Source organism: Danio rerio, chromosome 5 (genome assembly GCF_049306965.1).
Source record: "Danio rerio strain Tuebingen ecotype United States chromosome 5, GRCz12tu, whole genome shotgun sequence".
Lineage (NCBI taxonomy): Eukaryota > Metazoa > Chordata > Actinopteri > Cypriniformes > Danionidae > Danio > Danio rerio.
This window is the reverse complement of record NC_133180.1, coordinates 28500579-28526491: the sequence shown is the minus strand read 5'-3', so window position 1 is coordinate 28526491 and position 25913 is coordinate 28500579. Positions and strand designations below refer to the sequence as shown.

Sequence of the window (25913 nt, the reverse complement as noted above, 5' to 3'; positions counted from 1 at the left end):
ACCTAAAGAAGAATGAAGAAGAAAAATCAGGTAATTTCTTTACATTTATTTTAGGTTATAAATTAGGTGAGATGTGGCAGGAAGTTACTGGAGTTGGCTTCTGATTTGGTGTAGCAGATCTCTGTTGGCTGAGATCCGGGATGTCAACTACATGAACTTTCTGCTGCCTTGGCTGGCCTCTAAGGAAGGAAAAACAACATGTAATATCCCAGTAAGCATTTTCAGAGTTTAAAAGATGTCTGATAAACTAATTTCAAATAGCCGCCATTTTAAAGACGAAATCGATTCTGTGGTGGGAAGAAACCCGGAAGTATCGCCTGGAGTCACGTAGGAATGTTGTTTACCTGGGTGTATATCTGATTAGTGAAGTGAAAGTGACACAAATTTATCATTTCACTGCCTTCCGAGTGACTCGAAGGTCCATTTTGAATGGATTGTGAATAGAAAAAGGGATATCAGACCTCATTTTCTGCTAAGGGAAATGGCACTAGTTAGCTAACATTTTCTTTTGCAAACACACGTTTTAGATGCCATTTATAAAACTCAAGTTAATGAACTGATTCTTTCATTGTATTAAACTTGTCACAATACTGAATTTTGGTACTGAAATAAAAAAAAAAAACGTAAATTTCAGTGCTCAACAGAAATGACTGTGATTGGCCAAGAAGGTCATCAATTCACTGCACTTCACCGATGTTTAACGACTGCAAACACAGAAGAGCAAATGACTGATCTTTGTGGCTTTAAAATGCTCCAGTGTCCCTGTAATTGTGTTCGCACTCAGTGAAGAGCGGTGAACTGACGACCTTCATGGCCAATCACAGTCATTTCTGTTGAGTACTGGTAAATACTATGGCAAATCAGCGCTGTTTGAGAACACATTCAGTGGTGCCTATACGTTAGCGGGAAACAGACATTTTTAAAATTTCAGTACTGTGACAACACTTGCAGACAACACAAGATTGTGCTACAGAGGACTGCATTGTTTTATCGTTCACCGGGTTACAGGCTGAAGCAGGGAGGTGTCCCCACTGTGTTTACCTGCTGCAATAAACTGAAGCCTAGGAGGGCACATATGCATTTTACTCTTAAAGAGATTGTGATTTTGTTTGATGCCTTAAACACTTTTAGTTGTTTTAATTAAACTTAACTGAACGATATTAAAGTGATGTTTACACAATTTCTTAATTTTGAAATCGCGGGAACGTAGTTGTAGTTCACAGCATGTTGCTGCAATGTTTACAGTGCTGATTCTATACTTCCAGGTTTCTTCCCACCGCAGCCTTGCTTTCCTTTTTTAAAATGACGCCAGTGTGAAATAAGCGTATAAACATAGTCGTCTTGGCTAAAACAAGGCTAAATTTGGTCTGTAAGTGAAAATCAAATAGATGTCATCAAATAAGCAGAAATGAATGACTACACATATACAGTCTGTCTAATCTGTCTATTTGACAACTAGTCTACTTTTGGGCTATTCTAAGATGTCTATTAGATTTTCACCGACAGCCCAAGTTCAGCCTTGTTTTAGCTAAGCTGTCTATGTTTAGATGTCAATTACATGTCTATTAAACACAAAATTGTTTGTTGGGTTGCTTGATTTATTAATGTCACCCATGTGCTAGCAGTGGTTTCCTGTAGTCTTACCTGTATGCATGTGGCGTGCTTGTTCTGCGTTTGCATAAGAAGACGGTCAGTCCAATTAGAAGTATCACAATCACGATGGTCACAATCACAGAAATGGCTATTGTCACACCTAGAAGTGCAAAAAGGCAAAAGGGTCTTACTCGTGATCCTCAAAACTAAAAGAATATGAGGCTACAACGAACGCAGTGTTTGCTAGATTAATATACCTTTAGACAAACCCTCACTTTCTGCTGGTTTGTCACAATCTGGCGGCAACCATCCAGGTTCACATTTGCATTGCAGTCTGTGGTCACAAACCTGTAACAAATACTTTATATTACTTCTACTAAATAAGACACAGTTGCATTTTGTAATGTAGGAAGGAAATTATGGACTTTTATGGAAATTAAATTATGGAAATTATAGACTTAAGTAACAAACCAATGACCTTTTTAAAATAGAGCACTGGTCAAAACGTGTGTCATTTTATTAGTACTAATGAGAATTTAATGGTGAAAATAGGACATACCCCATGGCCTTTGCATTTGTTTGAGCAGTTTGTTGCTTTATAAGCCGTCTCTAGGCCAACACACTCATTCTGGTTACAAACCTGCGAAAACATCCAACAAAATTAATGTAAAAAAATATGGTATATATGCTTCCTGTGGCACGAACATGGTATTTTCACAGTTTTTCTATGCAGTTTGGCTGTTTCTCCACATGAGAATGCAGTGTCAATTGACTAAAATCAAATCTTTCTGAAAACTGCAGCCAGGATTACGATTTTTTGAAACTTTGGGTATAATGTGATTGTGTGGCCACTTAAACCAGATTTTTTTGGCTCATGATATTGGCGAGCACACTGTTTACTTCTTTCTGATTGGCCAATATGGCTAACTTACAATAGATTATTCCTGAACAACCAGAGAAGCTTGAATACGTTTCTAGGATTGCATTTCTAGGACCTCAGTTTACACCTGTTGTTCCTTATCCATCCATTAGTGGGTAAAATATATAAAAAATCTACCTGTACCCCTTCCTCTTGGAGTGTGAAGGGGAAGTGCTTCAAAATTTACCCCAAAGAAATGTGACAGCACTACAAGCCCTGCACAAGTCATGATATGCTATCACATTCTCTTGCTTCATATGAGATCAGACGATGGTGACTGCTGTAGGGATTCCAGTTGCATTATTTTTTGGTATTTATCTTCAGGAAATCACTGAAGGCACTTATATCATGTTATAATAAGGATATAATGTAGCAATAAGCTTGTAACTGTACTGTTTATTTACACCATGGACATATTCATGTATGTATTGTATACACAAGAAAACAACATAAGCGTTATACCAGACACTGTAAAAAACGTCATTCCCATCCACTAGACTTTTATGACAGGGTATTTGAGTGACAGATGTAGAATTGGAATTGGGCCTTAAACTTAACAGTTACCTTCCACATTCATATTAAAAGTGCATTTTGACATTTAATTTTTTCCACGTTTCCTGTGTGTGTTTTGGGATTAGGTGGTAAGGGTGGTTTAGTTCTGAAACTGCAGCCCAAACGTGGAAGATTTGATGTGAGGCAAAATCATTGCATGTTCTGCGTTTTTCACACTGTGGGATGGTAAAATCCCCCTCTGTTCATATGTTTGACTTATATGCAATATACTTACGCAAATACTTAAAGGTGTAATAGGTGATTGTCTTCAGAAACATTTTTGTTGTACTGGTTAAAGTCTCTTCACATTCTCATAGTACTGATTAAAGTACAGTAAATTATCTAAATGTATTTATATGTATTTTCATATTCTGAGTGAGGCAAAAGACTAAAAAAAATTGTCAGATTAAAAATCGTCAGACCAAAAAATAAAACAAATATGACAGGTAACTCAATCTCTCTGTCAACAAATTTAAATGTGTATTTCTGCGCAGCTTGTCATGCAGATAGATACATCACTCGCGCGTTCAGATAAAACAAAGCCACCTACAGCTAACAGAGAGTGACATCAGGTAAACTCAGCAAGCATCAACCTGAACTTCTTTTTGAAAGACCAACGTGGCCTTGTATCTATGAAAAGAAAAATTACTTTTGAAAGCGTGCTTCAGCTAAAAAATGCAGAATCAGAACTTTTCTAAACCCTGAATTAATATTTGAATTACTTTTGCATGCTGCAGGGCAATAACGTTATGCAGTTCAAAAAACGATCTGAAGGATGACACCATGGATGAAGTATTACGTTTAGACAGGTATGTTTTAAAACTATATTAGTCACGCAAAGCTTATGTAGATTGTGATCTTGTTTATGAATGGGGATGGAGGTGTTTTTCAGCCACTGAAAATTTCTGGCGAAAGATATTAGACTATTTTCAAGTTCATAGAGTACCTTTTACTGCATTTATAATATAGTCGGTCAAATAGACCTGAGCATTCATTTAGTTGTTCAAGTGTAAAAGGAGATTAAAACAAGTGATGTACAAGGATCCACAAGCACAATTGAAAATGTCACCTGCTGTCTTGATAACATAAGTGTAATGTAAAAAAATGACAGGATATTTCTGTTTTAAGCACTCCTTTTTTCCTGATCTGATATTTAGTTGAATAACAAAACATAAGTAAATGTGCTCTTTCGCCTAACCAGCTTTACTGAGGTGAAGTTTGATTTATATTCATTTTTTATATTTATTTGATTCCTTTTTTAACAGTGACAGCCTGACACACTCCCACTCTAACATTACTTTGAATATTCAGTGTAGAATAGTGTGTCGGAATGACCTCAAAACAACATTAGCACTATTTAGTTGACTGTGAACAATGTAATATTTTATAGTTATTGACTGATTGTATGATTTTACTATTTAGAATTTGCAAACAATACTTTTCTGAAATGATATTATTAAGGAGAAAGTCTGAATGTGCGGATATAAAACCAAATTTATCACATTGGCACTTTTGGGGAAATAAAACTCCTGCACTCCACTGGCTTGTCAACAACTATGCTGGACAAAGTATGTGTCTCTACAGAGTTTTCTAACTTATGAATGACATGATCTAGTGTTATATAAGGTTGCCTATCGTCATCAGATTGTCATCTATTCGGTGCGTGTTCATGACTTCAGGAGGCATGGTTTTGGATGGCAGGGTAGGGATGTAAATTTGTAAAGTTAAGCTAACGTTAGCTTTCTGGCAGATCACCTATACTGCACGTTTAATTTTGCGTTTGGTGTGAGCCAGACATAAAAAGGTTTTGTTGTTTTGCGTGTCCTTAACATGTTTTACAGTGCATTTTCATGTAAACAGATAACTTTTTTAAAATGGAGGCAGAGAAAACTCTATAAAAATAGCATGTACATGTGGATATTGAAGGAATTCTTGTTAAAGAACTCCTAAATGTTGGTGTGTTTGCATTATAATTGACAGATTAACCTTACCAGCCCCTCTCCACATTTGGTGCCAGTGTCGACTTGGCCATAATCCTCGTCAGGACTGCCGTAAAATGTGGCTTTACAGTTGCTGAATGTCACCAAGCGTCCATAATTGGGATTGTCATTGCCACTTTCACAAAACAGCTTTCCACACATGATGTCTCTGTAGACAGAGAAATAAAACTGGTAGTTGGGCAGATGGAGCAAATCAGAGACGTGGAAAGAATGAATATAAATACAGATGTAAAATCATACTGTTTTTGGCATCCAATATATTTATCTCCATTGCGTTTGCAGTAAGCGTAGTACTCCGCTCTTGTGTTTTGGCTGTAGCAACTATCTCGAGCCACCACCGAAGCTTAATTATTGTTAGTAATAAAATAAAATAAAAAGTCAGCAAAAAAGTCATAAGGATCTGATTCTTATTGATTATCATTGTAATGCATCAATATACTCACTTGATCCCCACATTTTAATGCACTGCTCCTCTTTCATAGGACACTGGCCATTGTAGCAATAGCCTTTCCCGTTCTTGCAAGGGACTCCATTGACTGTAAAGACATCTTCAGGACACTCGGCTGATTTTCCAGTGCATGACTCGGGTAAATCACAGTCATCGGCTTTAGGACGACACACATGTGAGGCTGACATGATCTGATGGGGAGAAATAAAAACATATGTAGGTTACACTTCAGAATTTGTAAGTTTGATGGTAGTTCTTCTCAGCTTTCAAATTTTATGTTCCCTTTTATTGGCTTGTTTTATTTTTAAGCTACAAAAAAGCTAACTAAAATTAAATGTTTCAACTCAAATGGTTTAAATTAATCATATTTAGTTTAAAATGTACATACTGTCACCCGACGGATAGAGGACAATGCAGAGACTTTAGTAACCCAGTCAAGGCAAAGACAGATTCTGCTTGAGTAGTGTATTTAGCACCGAACTACACTGTTATAAATGTGATTGTTTTTATTGCAATAGGTTACAATTAAAGTTGTACTGCATTAGTTAATGCGATTCAAAGTAATTCTTCATATTACATGCTAATATTAAATATTAAATTTTAATTAAATATTAATTTTATTAATTAATTAAATATTATTACATGCTAATAAAATATTTAATATTAAATGCTTAATATTTTAAAATGATTTAGAAAATTACACATGGCGACTTTAATGTAACATAGTTTGGTAATAAAAATTATGGCCCATGTTTCTGAATAATATTTTGGTTTTTCATACTAAAAAGTTTGGACACCCCTGGTTAAAAGAGACATAACTCCAAAGATATAACACAACATAACTCATTTGATTTGATTTGATTTGATTTGATTTGATTTGATTTGATTTGATTTGATTTGATTTGATTTGATTTGATTTGATTGACACATAACTCCAAAGACATAACACAACATAATTCCAAATCATACAGCAAACACGCTTTACGTACAAATGTAAACAAATGAACTTTAGTTTAACTTCTAACTAGTTCTAAAGCTCATACATATACTAATGTGCATAGACATTATTCAGTATTGAAGCAAACTCTGGAGCTAATCTGACAAAATAACTTATGATAATGGTCCAAAAATTAGTAGCCCAAATGTATACATTAGGGAAAAAATAATATGTAAAAATGAAATAAAAGAGCATAAATCCTAAGAAACATATGTAAATATATAAGATATTGTTGAAATTTTCTTGTTTCAAAATTATTTCATAAATTTAAATGTATTATCTTTCTATTTCTGAAGATGTTTACTGACAAACATATTATTTTAACAAGTTGTTAAATAATAGTTAATTAATTTAATACATCTGTTTTGTGCAAATATTTATATTCACTGAGGAATGGATGAAAATATGCATTTTCAAAATAGGGTGTACTTATTTATGCTGAGCACTGTATATGTCCCAAGCAGTTGTGTAATAAGTTGTTTAATCCTTTGGTGATTTGATGAATGACACAGCAAAAAACCTCCACTATACCTTACAGTTGTCACAACATTCTCCTGCTGCACATTGTGAGCCCACAGTCAGTTTGCAGGTGGTTGCATTGCAACATGGGTTTTTACACTCCTATACAAAAACATAAAGAGTTAATTTTGGTTGTGAAATAACAACACTGAGAACATCTTCTTAGCATAGTGGGTGTGTTCAAGTTGTGTGCGCATAATAAATGTCTTTTCAAGCACTTGTTCTGAGAAAAAATGTGTTGAAAATTAATTTACTTGTCAAAGCAGACAATGGTTAAATAACGTAAATGCTATTCAAATGTCAGGAAAAAAAAGACTAATGTACATTTAAACAAATCTCCAATCATATTACAGTACATGCATACTAAACACAGAGAGCACATAAAGATTAAAGATACAGTTGAAGTCAGAATTTATATATATATATATATATATATATATATATATATATATATATATATATATATATATATATATATATATATATATATATATATATATATATATATTCCCCAAATGATGTTTAACGAGGCAAGGAATATTTCACAGTATTTTCTATAGTGTTTTTCTTCTGGAGAAAGTCTTATTTGTTTCATTTCGGCTAGAATAAAAGCAATTTTAGTTTTTAAAAAAATATATTTTTCTTAGTTTTAAAACTGTTAAGGTCAAAATTAGTAAGCATATTTTTTCGAATGTCTCTAGAACAAACCATAGTTATACAATGATTTACATATTTACTTGCCTAATTGACCTAGTTAAGCCTTTAAATTGCATAAGCTGAATAAGAGTATCTTGGCATGTCATAATGGCAAAGATAAAAGAAGTCAGTCAGTAGAAATGAGTTATTAAAACTATTATGTTTTGAAATATGTTGTAAGTTCTTTGCATTAAACAGAAATTGTGGAAAAATATACAGGGAGGCTAAAAATTCTAACTTCTACTGTATGTACTATGAAATATCAGCTGTCCTTACAAGCATCACAAACCCCAATTAGCACTTCAATACTTCAGTAACATGTTATCATGTGAATGCTGAAAACAATCCTGTGGAGAACAGGCTGTGCATGTCTTAACAGAATCTTTCTTCCTGAAAGCTTTTGGCTTCTTGTTGTGTATGTCTGGCGTACTTACATTCCAATGTAGGGAATACACCAAGTCATATTTCTTTGCTGATTGCTCTAATCTTTTTATTACTATAGGAATTTCAATTACAGTTCATTGAATTGAATTTAGGAAAACCCTAGACTACTTACCTGCACTGTTCCACAGTCGCATTCTTCTCCAATCTCCACAAATCCATTCCCACATACAGCCGGCTGAAGCAGATCTCTTGGTTGGGGTTTGTTTAGAAGGCATTCTGGGACTTTGTTGTTCAGATAGTCTACAAAGGCACCAGTACTACAGCTGCTAAAGTGTTGAGGGATGAAATAGCTGCAGAGACATGAAGTAATATTTTAGACCCATTTTTGGTCATCTGCAGTACTGGCTTAAAGATTTTGTAATTGCAGAGATCAAAGTGCTACATTGAAGAGATATGATTTACTGATATTAAAGGGACAGGTCACTCAAAAATCAAAATTGTGCCGTTTTTTACTCTCCCTTCACTTGTTCTAACTTTCTTCTGTTGAACACAAACAAAATATTTTGCTGAAAATCTATAATCTATAAAATCTATAAGCTGAAAACCTATAACCATTGAAGTCCATATTTGTTTTTTCTACTATAGAAGTCAATGGTATAGTTTTTCAGCTTTCATTGAAATATCTTTTTTTGTGTTAAACAGAAGAAAGAAACTCATTAAGGTTTATAAACACTTAAGAGTAAGTAAATAGTGACTAAATTTGAGTTATTTTTGGGTGAACTATTTATTTAAAAAAAATAACATTTAAAATATCCACACCGTTCTTAAAAGTTACTGCTCAAGATTCCCCTATTGGTTTTGACTCATTTTAAATTATTATTCTGTACATCTGAAGTACAACAATATTAAGCATACGTAGGTACAGTATCCCTAGTAGCAAAGAATTCTGGCCCAGATTTGGCATAAAGCTGGCACAGCAGGCATTTATCCGGCACTGGCATACAGCATGTGGGCCAAACATGGCCCGGGTTTGGAAGAGGTGGCACGGTCTTTAAGGCGGCACACAAGATTTGGGCCAGATGAAAAATGTAGTTTTTGGCCCAGATTTAAAAATTTCATAAGTGGGCCATGTGAGTTTGGCCAGTCTTGACCCACATTTAAAATACACTAAAATCATTTTTGAATAAAGAAAAAAATTCTACCTATCAGGTCACTTTGAGAAAAAGCACGCCCATAGTGTGCCTAAAGCGCATCACTCCATGGGTTTATCAATTTCATTGCAATCGTGACACACCAACCTATCTGGCCCAGTTCAGGCCCAGTTATGAGTTATTAACTTGGCTGAGACTTGGCTCAGATATGGTCTGTGTTTAGCCTTGTCTGGAAACCAGATTTGGTCCAGACATGTACCGTAATTCACTGCGGCATGTGGGCCAAGCAAAACCTGATTGTGTGGGCCAGAGCTGGGCCAGAGAAATTTTGCTATGTGGGATATGTTAATAGAGTCAGTATATACAGTCAGTACCTGAGAGCAGCTGTCATGATGCAAGAGCTGTCAGAACAAACGCAGGAGCTGCTGTCATGGTTCATGCCAAGATTGTGCCCCATCTCGTGTGCTATAGTTGCCCCCACTGCTGTGGCCATAGAGTTGTGATCCTTTGAAAAGGGAAGTTCAGTTACCATCCAACTGTAGGTACAAGCAAGCTTCAGCATACTGTAGATGTTTCATTAATCTATCTTGAAGTATTAAATTATGTTTTATATGAAATTTCGTGAACATAATTGTTTAAATCATGGATATACAGGATATGTGTTAGTCATTTAAAACTGTACCTCGCATTTATCAATATTTCTGATGATTGTGGCCAGAATTTACTAATTTGGTGACAAATTATCTCAAAATTTGTCAAAATATGCAGCAGTTTTTGTTTTGTTTTGCCGTGAAAATACAGCAGGTACGGAAAGTATTCAGACCCCCTCTTATTTTTCACTCTTTGTTATATTGCGCGTTAGGTAGTGCTGTAGCCTCACAGCAAGAAGGTCGCGGGGTCACTGGTTCGAGCCATGGCTCAGTTGGAGTTTCTGTGTGGAGTTTGAATGTTCTCCCTGCATTCCTGTGGGTTTCCTCCGGTTGCTCCGGTTTCCCCCACAGTCCAACGACATGCGGTACAGGTGAATTGGGTAAGCTAAATTTTCCATAGTGTATGAGTGTGTGTGTGAATGTGTGTGTGAATGTTTCCCAGAGATGGGTTGCGGCTGGAAGGGTATCCGCTGCGTAAAAACTTGCTGGATAAGTTGGCGGTTCATTCCGCTGTGGCGACCCCGGATTAATAAAGGTACTAAGCCAACAAGAAAATGAATGAATGAATGTTATATTGCAGCCATTTGCCAAAATCATTAAAGTTAGTTTTTTCCCCTCATTAATGTACACATAGCACCCCATATTGACAGAAAAACACAGAGTTGTTGACATTTTGAAAACCTCATGCTGGGCCGAAGGTTTACCTTCTAACAAGACAATGACCCTAAGCACACAGCTAAAATAACAAAGGAGGGGTTTCACCACAACTCTGTGACTGTAATGAATGGCCCAACCAGAGCCCTGATTTAAACCAAATTATGATGACCAATTAATATTTCAGTTTTTCTTTTTTTTATAAATTTGCAAAAATATCAACAATTTGTTTTTCTGGCTATATGGGGTGCTATGTGTACATGATGAGGAAAAAAATATTTTAGCAAATGGCTGCAACTTAACTAAGAGTGAAAAAATGACGGGGGTCTGAATACTTTTTTTGTACTCACTGTATACACAAATTTACATAACTTGGTTACTTTTTTGACCTTAGGAACCATTGGTCAAAATGAAAAAGAAACACTTAGAGAAACAAAGAGAGAAAATGTTTATCTCTTAACCTCTTAAATTGTTGAATGACTCTAAATAATGAAAACAAATAACTCTTCAAATCTCTATAACAAGAGCATTAGAAAAAAAAAAAACATGTAAGAATCAATATTTTAGCAATCAATACAATAAATGTAGCCTCGTTCAAATAGGCTTTGGCATAGGCACACTGCTGTGCCGTGTCTATGCCAACTCGAGGTATCGCACACAATATGAACACATTCTATATGCAAATATAATGTTTTTTAATTTAAAACCACAAAGCTTGGCAGAAAGAATTTGAATAGTGTCCTTGCTGGCTAAAGGATATCTGCACCAATTACGAAAAGCCACAAATTTTCCTACATATTGCACCATATGCTGGCAGAATGGCTAAACTTCTGGAGGGACACAACAGTTAATAAATGTGAATTGGATCCAGCTAAATTCAGACACACCATATTTTGATTTTGTTTTTGTAGATTATACTATTATCATATTATCATAACCTCACTTTAATGTTAACGAATACATGTAACTTAAAAAAAGTTATTGATTGATTAATCAAATTCATTAAAAATGGAACAAAGTTATGAACAAATACAAAATTTGTTTTGTGGTTGGAAACTTTTTTTATTTTGTGGTTGTGCCCTTATCAAAATTAAACATTAATTTTTTGCAAGTGTTTTATAGCCTTACAAGCTTAAACACAGTATTGTATGATATACAGTGTTCTTAGAGCACAGAAATGAAGTACGGACACAGAAAGTCGGCTTTCACCACTGTGTTGCTGTCCTCTTTTATTATCAAAGACACACAAGGCTTTGTCTAAAACACAGTTGAGGAAGTGATGCACGTTTCAGTGTGGTGAATACTGAAACGGTATCTCTTGGTGATCTTTTTGGTTATGCCTAAGGCAGAAATTATTTAAATTCTGATGTTGTAGTGGACTTTGTGCTTTGTAGCATTGTGTATATTTTCAAGGACAAAAGCATTTCAGAAGTTTAAAAAGTTAATAAGTCCCCGTTAAATCACATTTAGAAAACAATAACTTGATAAATAAATAGCGACAATAATGAATCATTATTTGCTATAATTTCGTATACGTTTGTGACAATGTTTTTTTTTTTTAATTTGTACCTGAACAATCCCAGTTGAAAGTCCTCCGCACAGGGTTCCAATGTAAGCCAGACCTACAGTTGCTCCATCAAGGTCAATTGCTCTGGCAAAAGGACAAAAATCAAAGTTTAATTTTCAACCAGTGCAGCTAAAATACATTGCGTTAGTTAATGACTTGAATATATTGCCTAGCTTCTTTCTGGTTCAGCTTCTTAAAGGGATAGTTTACAGAAAACAGGAAAGTTCTGTCATTGTTTCCATACCCTCCACCTGTTCCAAACCTGTTTGTGTTTTTTTATTCAGTTGGAAGATATTTGGAGAATGTTGGAAGGCAGCAGCCACTGACTTCCAAATTATTTTTTCGCAGTATATGCTTTTTTCCAACATTCTTTAGAAAGAAATGCCTACATTTTTTAGAACCACTTGCGTATGAGTAAATCCATAGGACATTTTTATTTTTGGGTGAACTATCCCTTTAAGCATTTAGAATACAATGGCATGGCTTTGAACAGGTGCTAATCAGATTAAGAGTATTTCATTTCCCCATGTAGTCAATGGAGCTTACGTAAGGAGATGGGCATTGTCGTGCCGCTGCCGTTTTATGAGGTCACTGTTTCTCCACTTGGTAAAGCTGTCCAAAGTTGCTCCGGAAGCCGCAGACACTGTTATCTTATCATTATCTGTCCACACTTCAAATCCAGTCAGAGCAACAAAAGTGTTGATTTCTTTATAAACCTGCATGGGCGAAAAATATTGATGTAAAGAGAATTGTACTGTGTGTGTTGTTTTAAATCATGTACAACAGGGCCTAAATGTCTGTCTAAACACCTATTTCAAGAGTTTACACTTAGCTGATGATTAATTATAAAAGCTTGTTTGGCATGCTGTCCCGGGAGAGAGCCCTGAGCTCATGAGATCCTCGAGCCCAGGGCTCCCTCCCTTTGCAAGGCGGGAGGGGAGTTTGAGCTCAGGTAGATCTCGAGAACCCCCCTGTTGTAGCAAGTGAATGCTCTTGAAATTAATTACTAACTAGAAGCGTGTCTATGTTGACAATTTGGATTGTTCAGTTGACTTAATTGCATGTTTTTAGGCGGTGGGAGGAAACCGGGGAACCCGGGGGAAACCCACGTGAGCACGGGGAGAAGTGCAAACTCCACACAGAAATGTCTGCTAGTTTTGGTAAAGCCAGGAACCAGAGACATTCTTGCTGTGAGGCGACAGTGCTAGGCACTGGGCCACCGTGTCACCCGTCTAAGAAGGAGGAGTAGGGGAGGAAGGGGGGACTCTTCAAAACAAAGATAGCAATGGAATAAACCCCAGGGTATTTATAGTAGTTTAGGAGTCATGTGATTGGATCGTAGTGAATTAGATAATGCGGGTCAGCTGCTAGCAATCATAAGCACGTGATCCTCTCGAAATTTGTTTATACATAAACTTCACTTAAATACACAAGTTATATATTATAAAAAATATAATAAAATAGAGTCACCATTTACTTTTTGAATTTATATCTATGTAATTAGTAAACTTTTTTTCAGAGCAATTTATAATGAAGTAACACAACCCAGGATCATCATTAATACATATTCTTATATACATTTCTAAAGATTACGAAATATATCCCAGGAGGTACGTTTTTTTGCATTTTTTTTTTTTTTTTAGATCTCAGATTAGTAGTTTTGGCTACATAATTTGAACTGACCAGAAATTTATATGGGGGTACATTTTCACAGCCTGTGTTGTAGGAACACATGCAATTGTTGTAATAGTAAGACTGTTACAATTACTATCAGCTCCGTAGCCAGCCTGGTGAAAGGAGTGGTTCTTTTTTTCTCATTTTTTTTTCTCTTTTTTGCAGTTATTCGCATCATTTTCTATTTAATTATGAGGTTTAACCATACTCCATTTAGTGACATTTTTAGCAATATTTTTATCTGGATTAGCTTGTCGGATGGTTAATTTTTGACGTACTGAAAGATTTAAAATAAAGAAATATGAAAAAAAAATGTTTTTTACATTCAAATTTATTACATCATATACCATTAGGAAAAATAATGTAGCATGTTGTCATTTATTAGACAAATAACAAACTGGCCAACACATTTAGCTCAGTCAGAAAAATTTGAAAATACATGGATAATAATAACAACAGTTATTAGTATTTAAAAAAAAAATTTAATATAGGCCGCATTTGGTGCTTCGGACCATTTCATTGGTAAATTTTTTCTTTCATGAATAAGGTCCTAGATTTAGAATAAAAGTTAGGCTACTTGTAAAATGTTTTTTCTATTTAACAATAGGTCACTGGCGAAAGCTGACTTAATTTACATCATGTTCTGCGTGGTCTTAAAAACTTTGATGGGTTATTTGCACAATTTATGATGGCATAGCAGTTAAAATAGGACATAAGAGAAAATAGTGCCAAAAATTGTGGACCAATGGCAGATTCTTGACCTTTGTCAGTGGGGGTAGATTTTTTCAAACCACCTTGGCTATGGGTCTGACTATTTAGTTTAGTACACAGAGACAAGTTTCCACTTTATGGTGGACAAATGCAAGTTAAACTATAGTGAAACTATTTCATATGTTTGGATGAAACTGAACCTTAAGCTTGTGGAGTACATGATAATTATCCAGTGTGATTTAATTCAGAAGCACTAAACTTGTACTCGTGGGAAGATCTGCTTAAGGAAAAGATCTGTAACCAGTCCTTGCCAGTTTCCTTGCTAGTTTCTATAGCCTCGCTAGTTTCTGTGGCTAACCACTGTGTGTCATGAATGTTACCATGCTAGACATTTTGAAATCCATTTGTGTCATCAGCAACTTACATTATTGATGAAGTTGATGATCTCAAATATCCTCTTTCTCAGCTTCTCCAAATCGCTGTTCAGTTTCTTGTACTGAGATGAAACACAAATTAAATGATGATTCAATTAATGACTCTGCTCATTAGTCACAGTGGCTTCAAGACTCACTGTCTGAAATCTGTTGGCATCAGTGTTTTCAGATTTACATTGATCAATTTAGAAACAGTTTGATTCTGTGGAATTTACAATGCTGAACAAGCACAAAATCCTTTAACTTGTTAAATGTTTTTTTTTTAAATGTCAAATAGCAGCTGATAATGACTAAGATGCCAAAAATAAGTTAAAAAGCTTCATATACAGTTGAAGTCAGGTTTATTAGACCTCCTGAATTATTAGCCTCCTCTTTTTATTTTTTTTCCCAGTTTCTGTCTAACGAAGAGAAGATTTTTTTCAACACATTTCTAAACATAATAGTTTTAATAACTCATTTCTAATAACTGATTTATTTTATCTTTTCCATGATGACAGTAAATAATATTTGACTAGATATTTTTCAAGATACTTCTATGTAGCTTATAGTGACATTTAAAGGCTTAACTAGGTTAATTAGGTTAGCAAGGCAGGTTAGGCTAATAAGGCCAGTTATTGGTTTGTTCTGTAGACTATCGAAAAAATATATAGCTTAAAGGGGCTAATAATATTGACCTTAAAATTTCTCTTTTTTAAATTAAAAACTGCTTTTATACTAGCTAAAATAAAATAAATAAGACTTTCTTCAGAAGAAAAAAAATATTATCAAACATACTGTGAAAATCCTTGCTCTGTTAAACATCATTTGGGAAATATTTAAAAAGAAAATAAATTCAAAGGGGGTTTAATAATTTTGACTTTAACTGTATATAAAATCTAAAAGTAAATAAAGTTTTATTTTTTATCTCTGCATAGTCCATAAAAATACATTGACTTCTCTTACCTCTCTGTTGTCTGCAACAAGGAAGAACTCATTGTATTTTTGTCTCTGGAATAAAGTTGGCCCCTGATAAAGCGGAAAATAAACAGGCACAATAAATAGAGAAAACAGAATTACTATTTAGAGAACAATGTGAACTACTTTATTGCATTAAATTGGATTAACACAGGATAATCTTGTTTTTAACTTCTGCAATTTACTGCGATTCTTATTTCGACATTTCAGAATAACAATTGAGACTTGATCACATGACGACTCGGCTAAAATTAGATTAATCGTTGTGAGCTGTAACCTCATTGTACTTTTTGTAATGCTAATAGTGTAAATGAATGCACATTCTTACTGAGGAACGAGAGCGTGTTTTGAGGATGCGTGGAGGAACTCCATCGCCACTCTCATCCCAAGTAGTGTTGGTGACTCCACACACCCTTGGCGTGGCTTCATTTACATCTTCATACTTGAAGACGGCATGGTCGCCATCGCTATCCTCAGACAACGGCTCAATCAGAAACCTCTGCTCTGCAGTTTGGAAATAGCCTCTGTGAAGACATGAACACAATGTCACTTGTAAGATCCTTTAGAAAGAGATTGGAAAGCTGCCCAAGTGCTGACTTAATTATGAGTACTTAGGAAACCTTGCGTAATTTATATGTTTGATTTAATCCAAGTTGAAAACAGGGGTCAAGCTGTAACTTCCTTTAATTGCAGTAAGCTGAATAACACAGTTGAGGCAACTAACTGATATTGCTGCATATTAAGGAGCAGAGTGCGTAACCTTAGACGATTATCAAATCTTGACATGAGATCTCACAAAAATTTGCATGATCAAACTTGACTTAAGCCGAAAAACAAATATGATGGATGGTTGGCTGCTCTCTTGGCATGTGTTCTATGATTGATAGTTATGCACAAGACATTAAAAAAGCACTCTTTAGGTACTGTTGCCAAGTTGTTGAAGATCCTTTGTCATTGTGTTTAGTCACCAACCAAGTGTTGTGACAGGATATGTGATATGACTGTATGGGAGACTCTAATTAATAATGGATCTTTAAAATACACAAAATATAGAACTTGTTTATTTGAACAATGCTACAAATCCAATACAGTGGGTAGAGTTGTCGCCTCACAGCAAGAAGGTCACTGGTTCGAGCCTCGACTGGCTTTGTTGGCATTTCTGTGTGGAGTTTGCATGTTCTCTCTGTGTTGGCATGGGTTTCCTCTTGGTGCTTCGGTTTTCCCCACAAGTCCAAAGACATGCGCTTTAAGTGAATTGGGTAAGCTAAATTGTCCGTAGTGTATATGTTTGAATGAGTGTGTATGGGTGTTTCCCAGTTATAGGTTGCAGCTGGAAGGGCATCCATGTTATTTTGTATGTATTGTTGTATGTTGTGTTTGGTTTCTTTTCTTCATCCTTCTCTATTTTTGTTACCTGTTTGTCAACTACTGTAGGTGTAGAGGAGAGGAGGTTGATTGATTACACCTGCTGCTCGTTGCCCTGCAAGCTTAAAAGCTGATCAGTTGCAAGCCATTTTGAAGCTTGTTTCCAGAGTGCGGTCTCTTTCTTTCTTTCTTTCTTTCTTTCTTTCTTTCTTTCTTTCTTTCTTTCTTTCTTGACTTTGAATGAGTTTTGTTGCTGCGGTGGTTAGCTTATTGAAGTTAAAATCTGTTGTAAAGGATTTAAAACCATGTACAATCTGCCATTGAAACTTCTCTTTGTGTTTGGAAGCTGTAGGGAGGTGGGTGCCATTTTTATTTCTAAAACCCATTTTTCTTGTTCATGTCTAGGTGGGGAGTTGGTGTACATTTCTCTTGTTAATTTAAATTTACCTTGTCAGTTTAGACAGTTTTACTCTCTAACTAGCTAGAGAGTACTTTTGTCTGTTTTACCCCCCCCCCCCCCCCCCTCCAGTCTATTTTCGCTTCCCAGTTTTGTTTTATCATTGTACTTTTTGTTAATGAATTCTCTAACTGAATTTTGTTTGTGTCTTGAAGGAAAGGGACTGATCGACACTCACTCCATACAAGTTTAAACTTTTCGCTGTTACTCTCACTCATAGACACTTAACATCAGGAATGCAGTCGCTGCATATAACATATGATTGATAAGTTGGCGACTAATTCTGCTTTGGCGATCCCTGATTAATTAAAGGACCAAGCCAAAAAGAAAATGAATGATTGAAATGCTAATTAACAACGTGTACTTTATGGCTAGGTTTAGAATTAGGGTTTTGTTTAAGGTTACTGCATGTGTTAATGCATAGTTTAATGTTATTAGTATGTCTGTATCTGATGATAAACAATTATTTTTGATGCCATCATAAATGGTTTTTAGCAGCTGATATGTTATGGCTTATTTATTCCGGTTGATCCACTTTTGAATGTGTGTAGGCGGCCGTGGGAGTTTTGATTGTGGCTTCCTCGTGTGCCTTTTGTGTAGTGAACATTTGGGGTTTTATAATAGCAGTTTGTAAAGGATTTTGGAAAGAATAATTTAATGATTTAGATTTGTGCTTTTTTATGAGGTTAAAGTAAAAAACAAAAATAAATAAATTGATGCTGCTGATAAGTCTATTGATCAGTTTGCTGGCATAGTTCAAATCACTACTCTCTGGCCTTTCCTGATCCCACCCCTTGTCTCTTTCTACAACTTAATTTCTTGTCAGTATCTACTGTCCGATTATAATAATGGCAAAAATGCTCAAATAAATCTTAAAACAACAAAAATTGTATAGATTTCATGTTTTTTAGCAATCAGACTCAAGATTTCTACGTATTGGCTTCAAAATGTAAAGAATTATCATATTTCACACACGCACACACACACACACACACAAACAATTGCATACACCAATGCAATTTCTTACCGCAGTCCATCACAGGTGCTCATGCTAACCAAAGAGGCACTGTCATTTAATATTTTCCCATGATAGTAGCATAAATCCTGTGGAGAAATTGAAAGAATTGCGTAAATTTTGTACACTGTGGAATGTGCATTATATTAGAATAATGATTTATAACATTGCTATATATATATTTTTTACAGTATTTCATCTTACTCGTAACTGTATACTGGATATAACATACCAAATCTGCCGGTGTAGTTGTGACAAGCATGCCATCGTCAGTGTAGTAGGTCTCGCTGTAGTCTTTAGTCAGCATGCCACTGTAGACCAACACACATTTCTCAGATCCATTGCAAAAAGGTTTATGATCAAATCAGTGTGTAAATCTGTGTTGCAGTTGTAATGTGATACAAATACGTCTGTAATAATGAGGAAGTTTTTTTTTTTGGAGTTGCAACATGTGCAGATATTAAATATCACAAGATATACAGATATGATGACAAGGGAGAAACTGAGAAGACGAACGTACGTGTTTTTCTGGAGATGCATTTCAATGTCTCTACCACCCAGTGTCATAGCATATTTCACTCTATCCGGTCTTGACTGCAAAGGAAAGAAATTAATTAGTTTGAATAAAAGGTTTCAAATATACAGTTGAAGTCAGAATTATCAAAAAAAAAAATTTTAACTTTTATTTAAAATAAAAATTTTAAAAAATGTGTTTATTCTAGCTGAAATAAAACAAAAAACTTTCTCCATAAGAAAAAATATTATCAGACATACTGTGAAAATATAATTGCTCTGTGAAACATCATTTGGGAAATATTTAAAAAAGAAAAAAAAATCAAAGGGGTTTAATAATTCTGTATGTAGTATTAGGGAGTATATAAGAACTCACCTGTAAGTCTCTTTTTTGCAGATCATGTAATCTTATTGGTCGTACAATCTCATAAACCTTGCCATGTAGTTCGTGAATGTGACCAACTGTAGCAGATTGACAAACACACAAGGAATCACAGATTACTCATTAAATACAGACATTCAGTATTTTGATTTTAATATAGAGGCTGTGAATGCAGCTTTCAGATTTCAGAACTGTTTCACCTGATCTAAATATTGTATTGAAAGGACAAGTGTAAACTTGAATGGCTGATTTTAGTGATAACTGCCAACAAACGTATCTACAGCAATGCCAGATTTGTTATTTTAAGGTAGAAAAAAACAATAGACAATGTCTGTTCTACACACTTTCTGGCCAAGATTGATATCCTTGTTTTGTTAAAGCATGTTTGCTTTACTGTGATTTTTACAGTCTGCCCCTAACAACATGTTTGGGTAATGTTTATTAAGGTGTAACTGTTTAAACAGTAACAACAATCAGTATTAAAGAGATATTTACATGGTAGTTTTTTTAAAATACCAGTGTTATCTTTTTACCAGTTTAGCAAAACCTACAATACACTCTTCAAATAATAGTTAAGTATAGGCCTTTCAATTTAGAGTATGGGTGTAGCATAAGCATCAGCAATAACACACAACTTTTTCACTCCTGACACAAGGAAATTGCATTAACCAAGAAGGTGTTTTTGCTATTGCGCCTGAGGTAACAAAACACACTGCTATTCTAGGTGTAGGCAGATTAAATAACAATGAATAATTTAAACTTTATATTATAGTTACGTGATGAAGAGTGTTAATACTATATTACTTACTAATTTTGGGACTTTGGTGTGTGTATATTGACCAGACCTTTACACTGTTAGCATTATTACTTCAACATTGTTCAATTGTATTTCATTATACTTCTATGCAACACAAAAACGCTGCAATTTACATGCTTACCAGAATTGACATACTAATTTTATTTCATATATCTTTGGAAACATCTGAAAATATGCAATAATTTAGTTTTAAACATGAATATATATTAAAAAAAGTCTTTGACATTTAAACATACCTGGGATATTAGATATATTATGAATAATTTGCACTATTTACATTCAGTGAAGTCTAGAATGTGTACAAATAAAATCCTCACATACCTCAGCAATGTACAGTAAGCTCTATAAATCTAAAATCTGACACTTTATCTTTCTGATTGTAACATACATGCTCTTCAACACAACATACAGTAATCTAAGTCTTGCAGTTGTTGCAGTGCAGTGTTATTGTTGAAGAGCCCTTGGCTGAGCACAGATAAGTTAATCAGTCATTGTAAAGTAGAGTCACTGGTGTATCCAGTGTCTTACCTGAGGGATCCAGTGAAACACACAGAGTGAAGATCCACAACATCAGATGTCTTTGGGCCATTGTCAGTGTTCAGAACAACTGAAACAGGAGATTTTGGTCAGGTGAAGTTTTATAGTTGACGTGAGACTAGTTTAGGCCATAGACCACACCTTACAGAGCGGTCTAACCTCTAGACATGGACTTTCAGGAAATGACACAGAGGTATAAAAGATTTGTTGACCTGTTAAGACACGCCTCTGAGAAAAGAGAATGTGACAGAGAAATGCAGACAGGCTCTGACGCATTGATTCCTGCTTAGTGGTAGATGTGTCTGTCTGTTTGTTATATTTGAGGAAGTATCTTTGAGGAAATATCTAAACTTTGCTAACTTTCCATGTTTGGTCCTAAACACCCAAGCTTCTGTCATTTAAAATAATTATCCATTAATTAACCATTTAAACAGCTGCTCTTTTTACTATCAAGTGGATAAGTACAGGCAGTTCTGTTATGTTGCACGACTGTTTTCTAAAAACAACTCGAGCACAGGCTGATTCTGATGTGAACACTGAAACTCAAATTACCGTTAAAAGAGGTTCAAAACAGTGCCTATACCTCATAGCACATACAGAGAAACTAATTGTATAATAGCAAAGGTATCTAAGTGACTTCGTTTGTGTACTGTACATGAAATGGCTATGCATCTGTCAATAGTAAAGACAGCAAAGGGGAAAATAAAGACCAATTAAAAATGATGTTTCCACCAAATATTGTTTTCTTAACTCTTCTGATGTTAAGCAAAGCAAGCACTGTTCCTAATAGGTTAATGCAGTTCAAAGTGCTTTACAAGAAAGAAATAACTAATACATTTAAAATAATAATAAAAAAAAAACATATGATTATACAACATTTGATAATACATCTAATATACGTACAAATAAAACATACATTTTATAAGATTTTACATGAAAGCTAGACTGAAAACATGTTTTTCATTTGGACTCAGAAATGTTAATGCTTTCAGGTCATCAAGGTTGTTTCATGACGACTAAAGGCAGCATCACTAAATTTCTTTAGTTCTACTCTAATGTATAGTTCAAAGAACAGAACTTGCAGATCCAAGAGTCCTTCTGGGTTCGTAAACTTCAAACATATATGAAAGAAAGTCTGCAGCAAGTCAAAGCAGTGCCTTGTAATCTAATTTTTATATCAAAATCTCAAAGGTAACCAGTACAACGACATTAATGCAGGTAAAATATGATCTTCCTTTTTAGATTTAGTCAATATTCTAGGAGCAGTATTTTGTTTTAGTTGTAGTTGAATAATTGTATTGTTTGAGAGACCTGTGAGAGGGTAATTACAATTATCATGCCTGATAGTTATAAATGCTTGCATTTATAGTTTGGAATTGCTTAGAGAGAGTAAGGGTCTTTCTTTAGTGTTCTTCAGATTAATAAATGCAATTGTGATTAAATCACATTTGAGCTTTAAAGTTAAAATCTGAATCAAAGTCTACTCCTATTTTTAAATTTTTTTTTGCCACTTGGCTTGGATTAAATCCTAGTATATTTGGTTTGCTTAGGGGTATATTTAAAAAATGCAGGATGTCTTGAATGCAATTTAAGGGTAAATCGAGTTGAGCTGGATCGTCAGGATATACGGCTACAGTATGTAGAGCTCTGTCATCAGCCTAGCAAGGAAAAGTAATACTATGCTTCTGTGACTAAAAGATAACAAATAAAGATTGAAAAGCGGTGGTCCTTAGACTGACCCCTGTGGAACACCACATGATAACTTATATGGTTCAGACAAAGTATTATTGATATATACTACTAATGTGCTTCCACTTAAGTAAGATAACATTAATTTACAACAGTTTCAGATAGACCAGTCACAATCACTTAATAACTATAAGTGTCTGGTGATCTATTGTATCCAATGCTGCACTCAGGCAGAACTGAAGGCCAATTTCTGTCAAGGTTTATATTAGTTATTTGAGCAATCCCAGCATTGTGACGTTTACAGACAAAACATAAAGCATACATACACAAAGAAAAGCAAAATTTAACATTACATTGAAACATCTGTATATAATTTCCAAAACAACTGTCCACTGAATTTTAGGGTTAAAAAAATATAAATCTGTAAGCATTTGTTTACTTCAAATGAACTTCAAATATATTTCAAATGTGAAGTTTATTTATAACCTAGATTCGAGAGGATCACGTGCTTATGATTGACCACGGCTGATGCCGCATTACCTATCGCATAATTCTCTAATCACATGTTTCTTAAGACACTATAAATAACCATAGTCTTCTTATAGCACAGTCATCTTCATCTTGAAGAATTCCCTTTTCTCCCTACACCTCCCCCTCCTTTCTAGATTGGGTGGCCCAGTGGTTTGCACTGTTGTCTTACAGCAAGAACGTCACTGGTTCCAATCCTTACTAGGCCAGTCAACATTTCAGTGCAGAATTGACATGTTCTCCCTGTGTTTGCATGAGTTTCTCCCGGGTTCTCCAGATTCCTCCCACCGACCAACGACATGCAATTGACTTAACAAAATTGGCACCATAGTCAAGTTCTTAGCCAACAGTATTTTTCCCTCATAAAGCAATTCTTCATTAGCCACAAATCAGTGGTGTCCTCAGAAATTGTTTTTTTAGGGGTGGCCTGATGAGACCACACAAAAAATAAAAAATAAATAAAGAACTCAGTGCAAAGTTATATTTTTGTTTCTGGTAAATGAAATATTGTGCTTTTAATTCATTTAATTAATTACTCTTAAAATATTGCAATTTATTTCATGGAATAAAATCAGCAAGTACACATGCAAACTAAACACAAATCCAAGTTTATTTTAAAAACACAGACAAAGGAATAAACTGAACAAAAGGCATTACATACACACTCTACAGACCCTAATATAGTTTATCCATATTCCTTTTAGAGCCACAATGTTATTAATTCAGCTTCTTATATTGATGTATCTTTTTGCAAAATACATCCACAAAATCATTTAGATTTTTGACCCTTGTAAGTTAACCAGCAAAACAAAATGAAGGTGCTAAATAAACTAGATTCTGAAAAGCTGACTTCAAAATGCATTTATTTATTTGAGGTGCAGCAGAATAGAATAATGGTCAAACATCTATTTAGCACATGCTTAAAACAGAGAGGGGCAGTGAATTAGCAATGTTGATGGCGCCAATCAATTCACATTATTTAGTGGCTGCATTTATTTACAATTTTTTTTTTATTGACATGCATGCCAAACAAGCTTATAACCAGTCATCAGCTAAGTGTGAATTATATCCTAAATGAGGGAAATAAAAATGCTTTATGGATGTGACCTAAAAAGGTTTACAGTTTACAGTATAACATTTACTTTGTAGAAAGTTTAAACTGCACAACCCAAAATAAATAATGCTTATAAAATGATAAAAGTTGACACACTATAGAACAAAAATGATTGATTTTATTTAATGTAAGATTTTTGAATTTATGAGGAAAAAGCTTCATTGTGGATATGACATCTCTTGGTTATTGATGTGACAGATGTGACTTTGGTAAATCAAATTTTATCATATGAAAACATTGACAGAGACATTTTTTTTTTTTACACAAAAAAAAAAAAAAAATAGAAAGAGTTTCCCTATTTTGGTAAAAACTTTTTTTCATTGCAAGGTTAACATTTGCAATGAATTGCTAGAAATAGCAGTCAACAGAAAAGCAGTCTCTACTGTTTGTATTTCTCCTAAAGACAGATTGAAACGTGAAATTGAAAATTGATCAAATACTATTTTCACAGTTTTTGTTATGTTTTCTTTTATTTTTTTTTTTACTTAAAAATATAAGATTTAAAATAGGTCAGTTATTTCTAGGACTTGAGACTATGATAATGTGTGTCTAATAATGTAAAGAATCCTGAAAACATTTTTATTTTACATTTTAAAGGAATTGCCATCAATAGTTGCCAGGAATTAAAAGATTGTTTTACTCAAATAAATAATGAAAAAAACTTGCAAGTGGTGTCATTTCCAACTTTAAATGATCAAATCAAGAATGCTCAAATAAATAAATAACAAAAATTAATTTGAACAGACATATATTGCTTGTAGCATAATAATAATTGCACAGACTGTTTGCAGGTGAATACAGAAAGCCAACACAAAACAAAAAACTTTGACTTACCTTCGCTTTACTCTCTTGCTGTTTATTATTGTTAGTATTATCAACTTTCATTCATGACTTGCGAATCCATTTTTGAATAACCTGTAGACATTGCTTGGTCATCGGGTAAATTTCAAAATAATCTTCCAAGTGCATTTCATCAGTCCTTCCCCTTTTCTTCAGCTTTTGTGTTTTTCACAAAGATGTCAGCATGAAAATGTGTAATGTGATCTCTATATAAACAGCTCCTTTAGTGTGTGATTTCCTCTCCCACTGAAATGCATTCTTGTTCTTCTTCTCTAATGCACAAGGTCAAGTCAAGGACAACACTGCAATTATTGTGCCTTCTCCTGATGCCTCAAACAAAGCTATTGTTCGCTTGTTGGAGTGGAAAGGTCATGCAGTGTCCATTTTATGGCCGTATGTGTTTGCAAAGTGGCGCTTTTCTCTCTATTCCTCCTCCTGTTTTCTGTCCTGCTGTGACCTGTTGCTCAGCTGTCTCTTCTGTCATGAATAGAAACGTTTGCATGAACAGCATGACATCTGGATCATTATAAAGGTTAATAAGTAGGTCAATAAAACCAATAAAAACTTTTCACACTCTGCACATTCATATCCTTAACATGATTAACGTTACAAATGATGTAAGATTTGAATTCACTGCATGAACTAAATGCTCTTTATAAAGTCATCACACACTTTCAAAATCTTATTATGAAACCATGTGGAGTCCGGAATAGACGCTGCTCTTTCGTTGATTTATTTCCATGGTGTGTTGAA

At 34.6% G+C, this 25913-nt stretch overlaps 1 protein-coding gene across 1 annotated transcript; it reads right to left on the bottom strand.

Moving 5' to 3' along the window:
- Positions 1-12111: 12111 nt before the first annotated feature.
- On the bottom strand, positions 12112-21066 carry adam28 (ADAM metallopeptidase domain 28). The gene is given in 9 exon segments (NM_001076718.1): positions 12112-12846; positions 14940-15011; positions 15892-15954; positions 16232-16427; positions 18753-18829; positions 18973-19051; positions 19261-19334; positions 19630-19715; positions 20981-21066. Coding segments are annotated over 9 exon segments (882 nt in total). The 5' UTR covers positions 21042-21066; the 3' UTR covers positions 12112-12672.
- Between the last annotated feature and the right edge of the window lie 4847 nt (positions 21067-25913).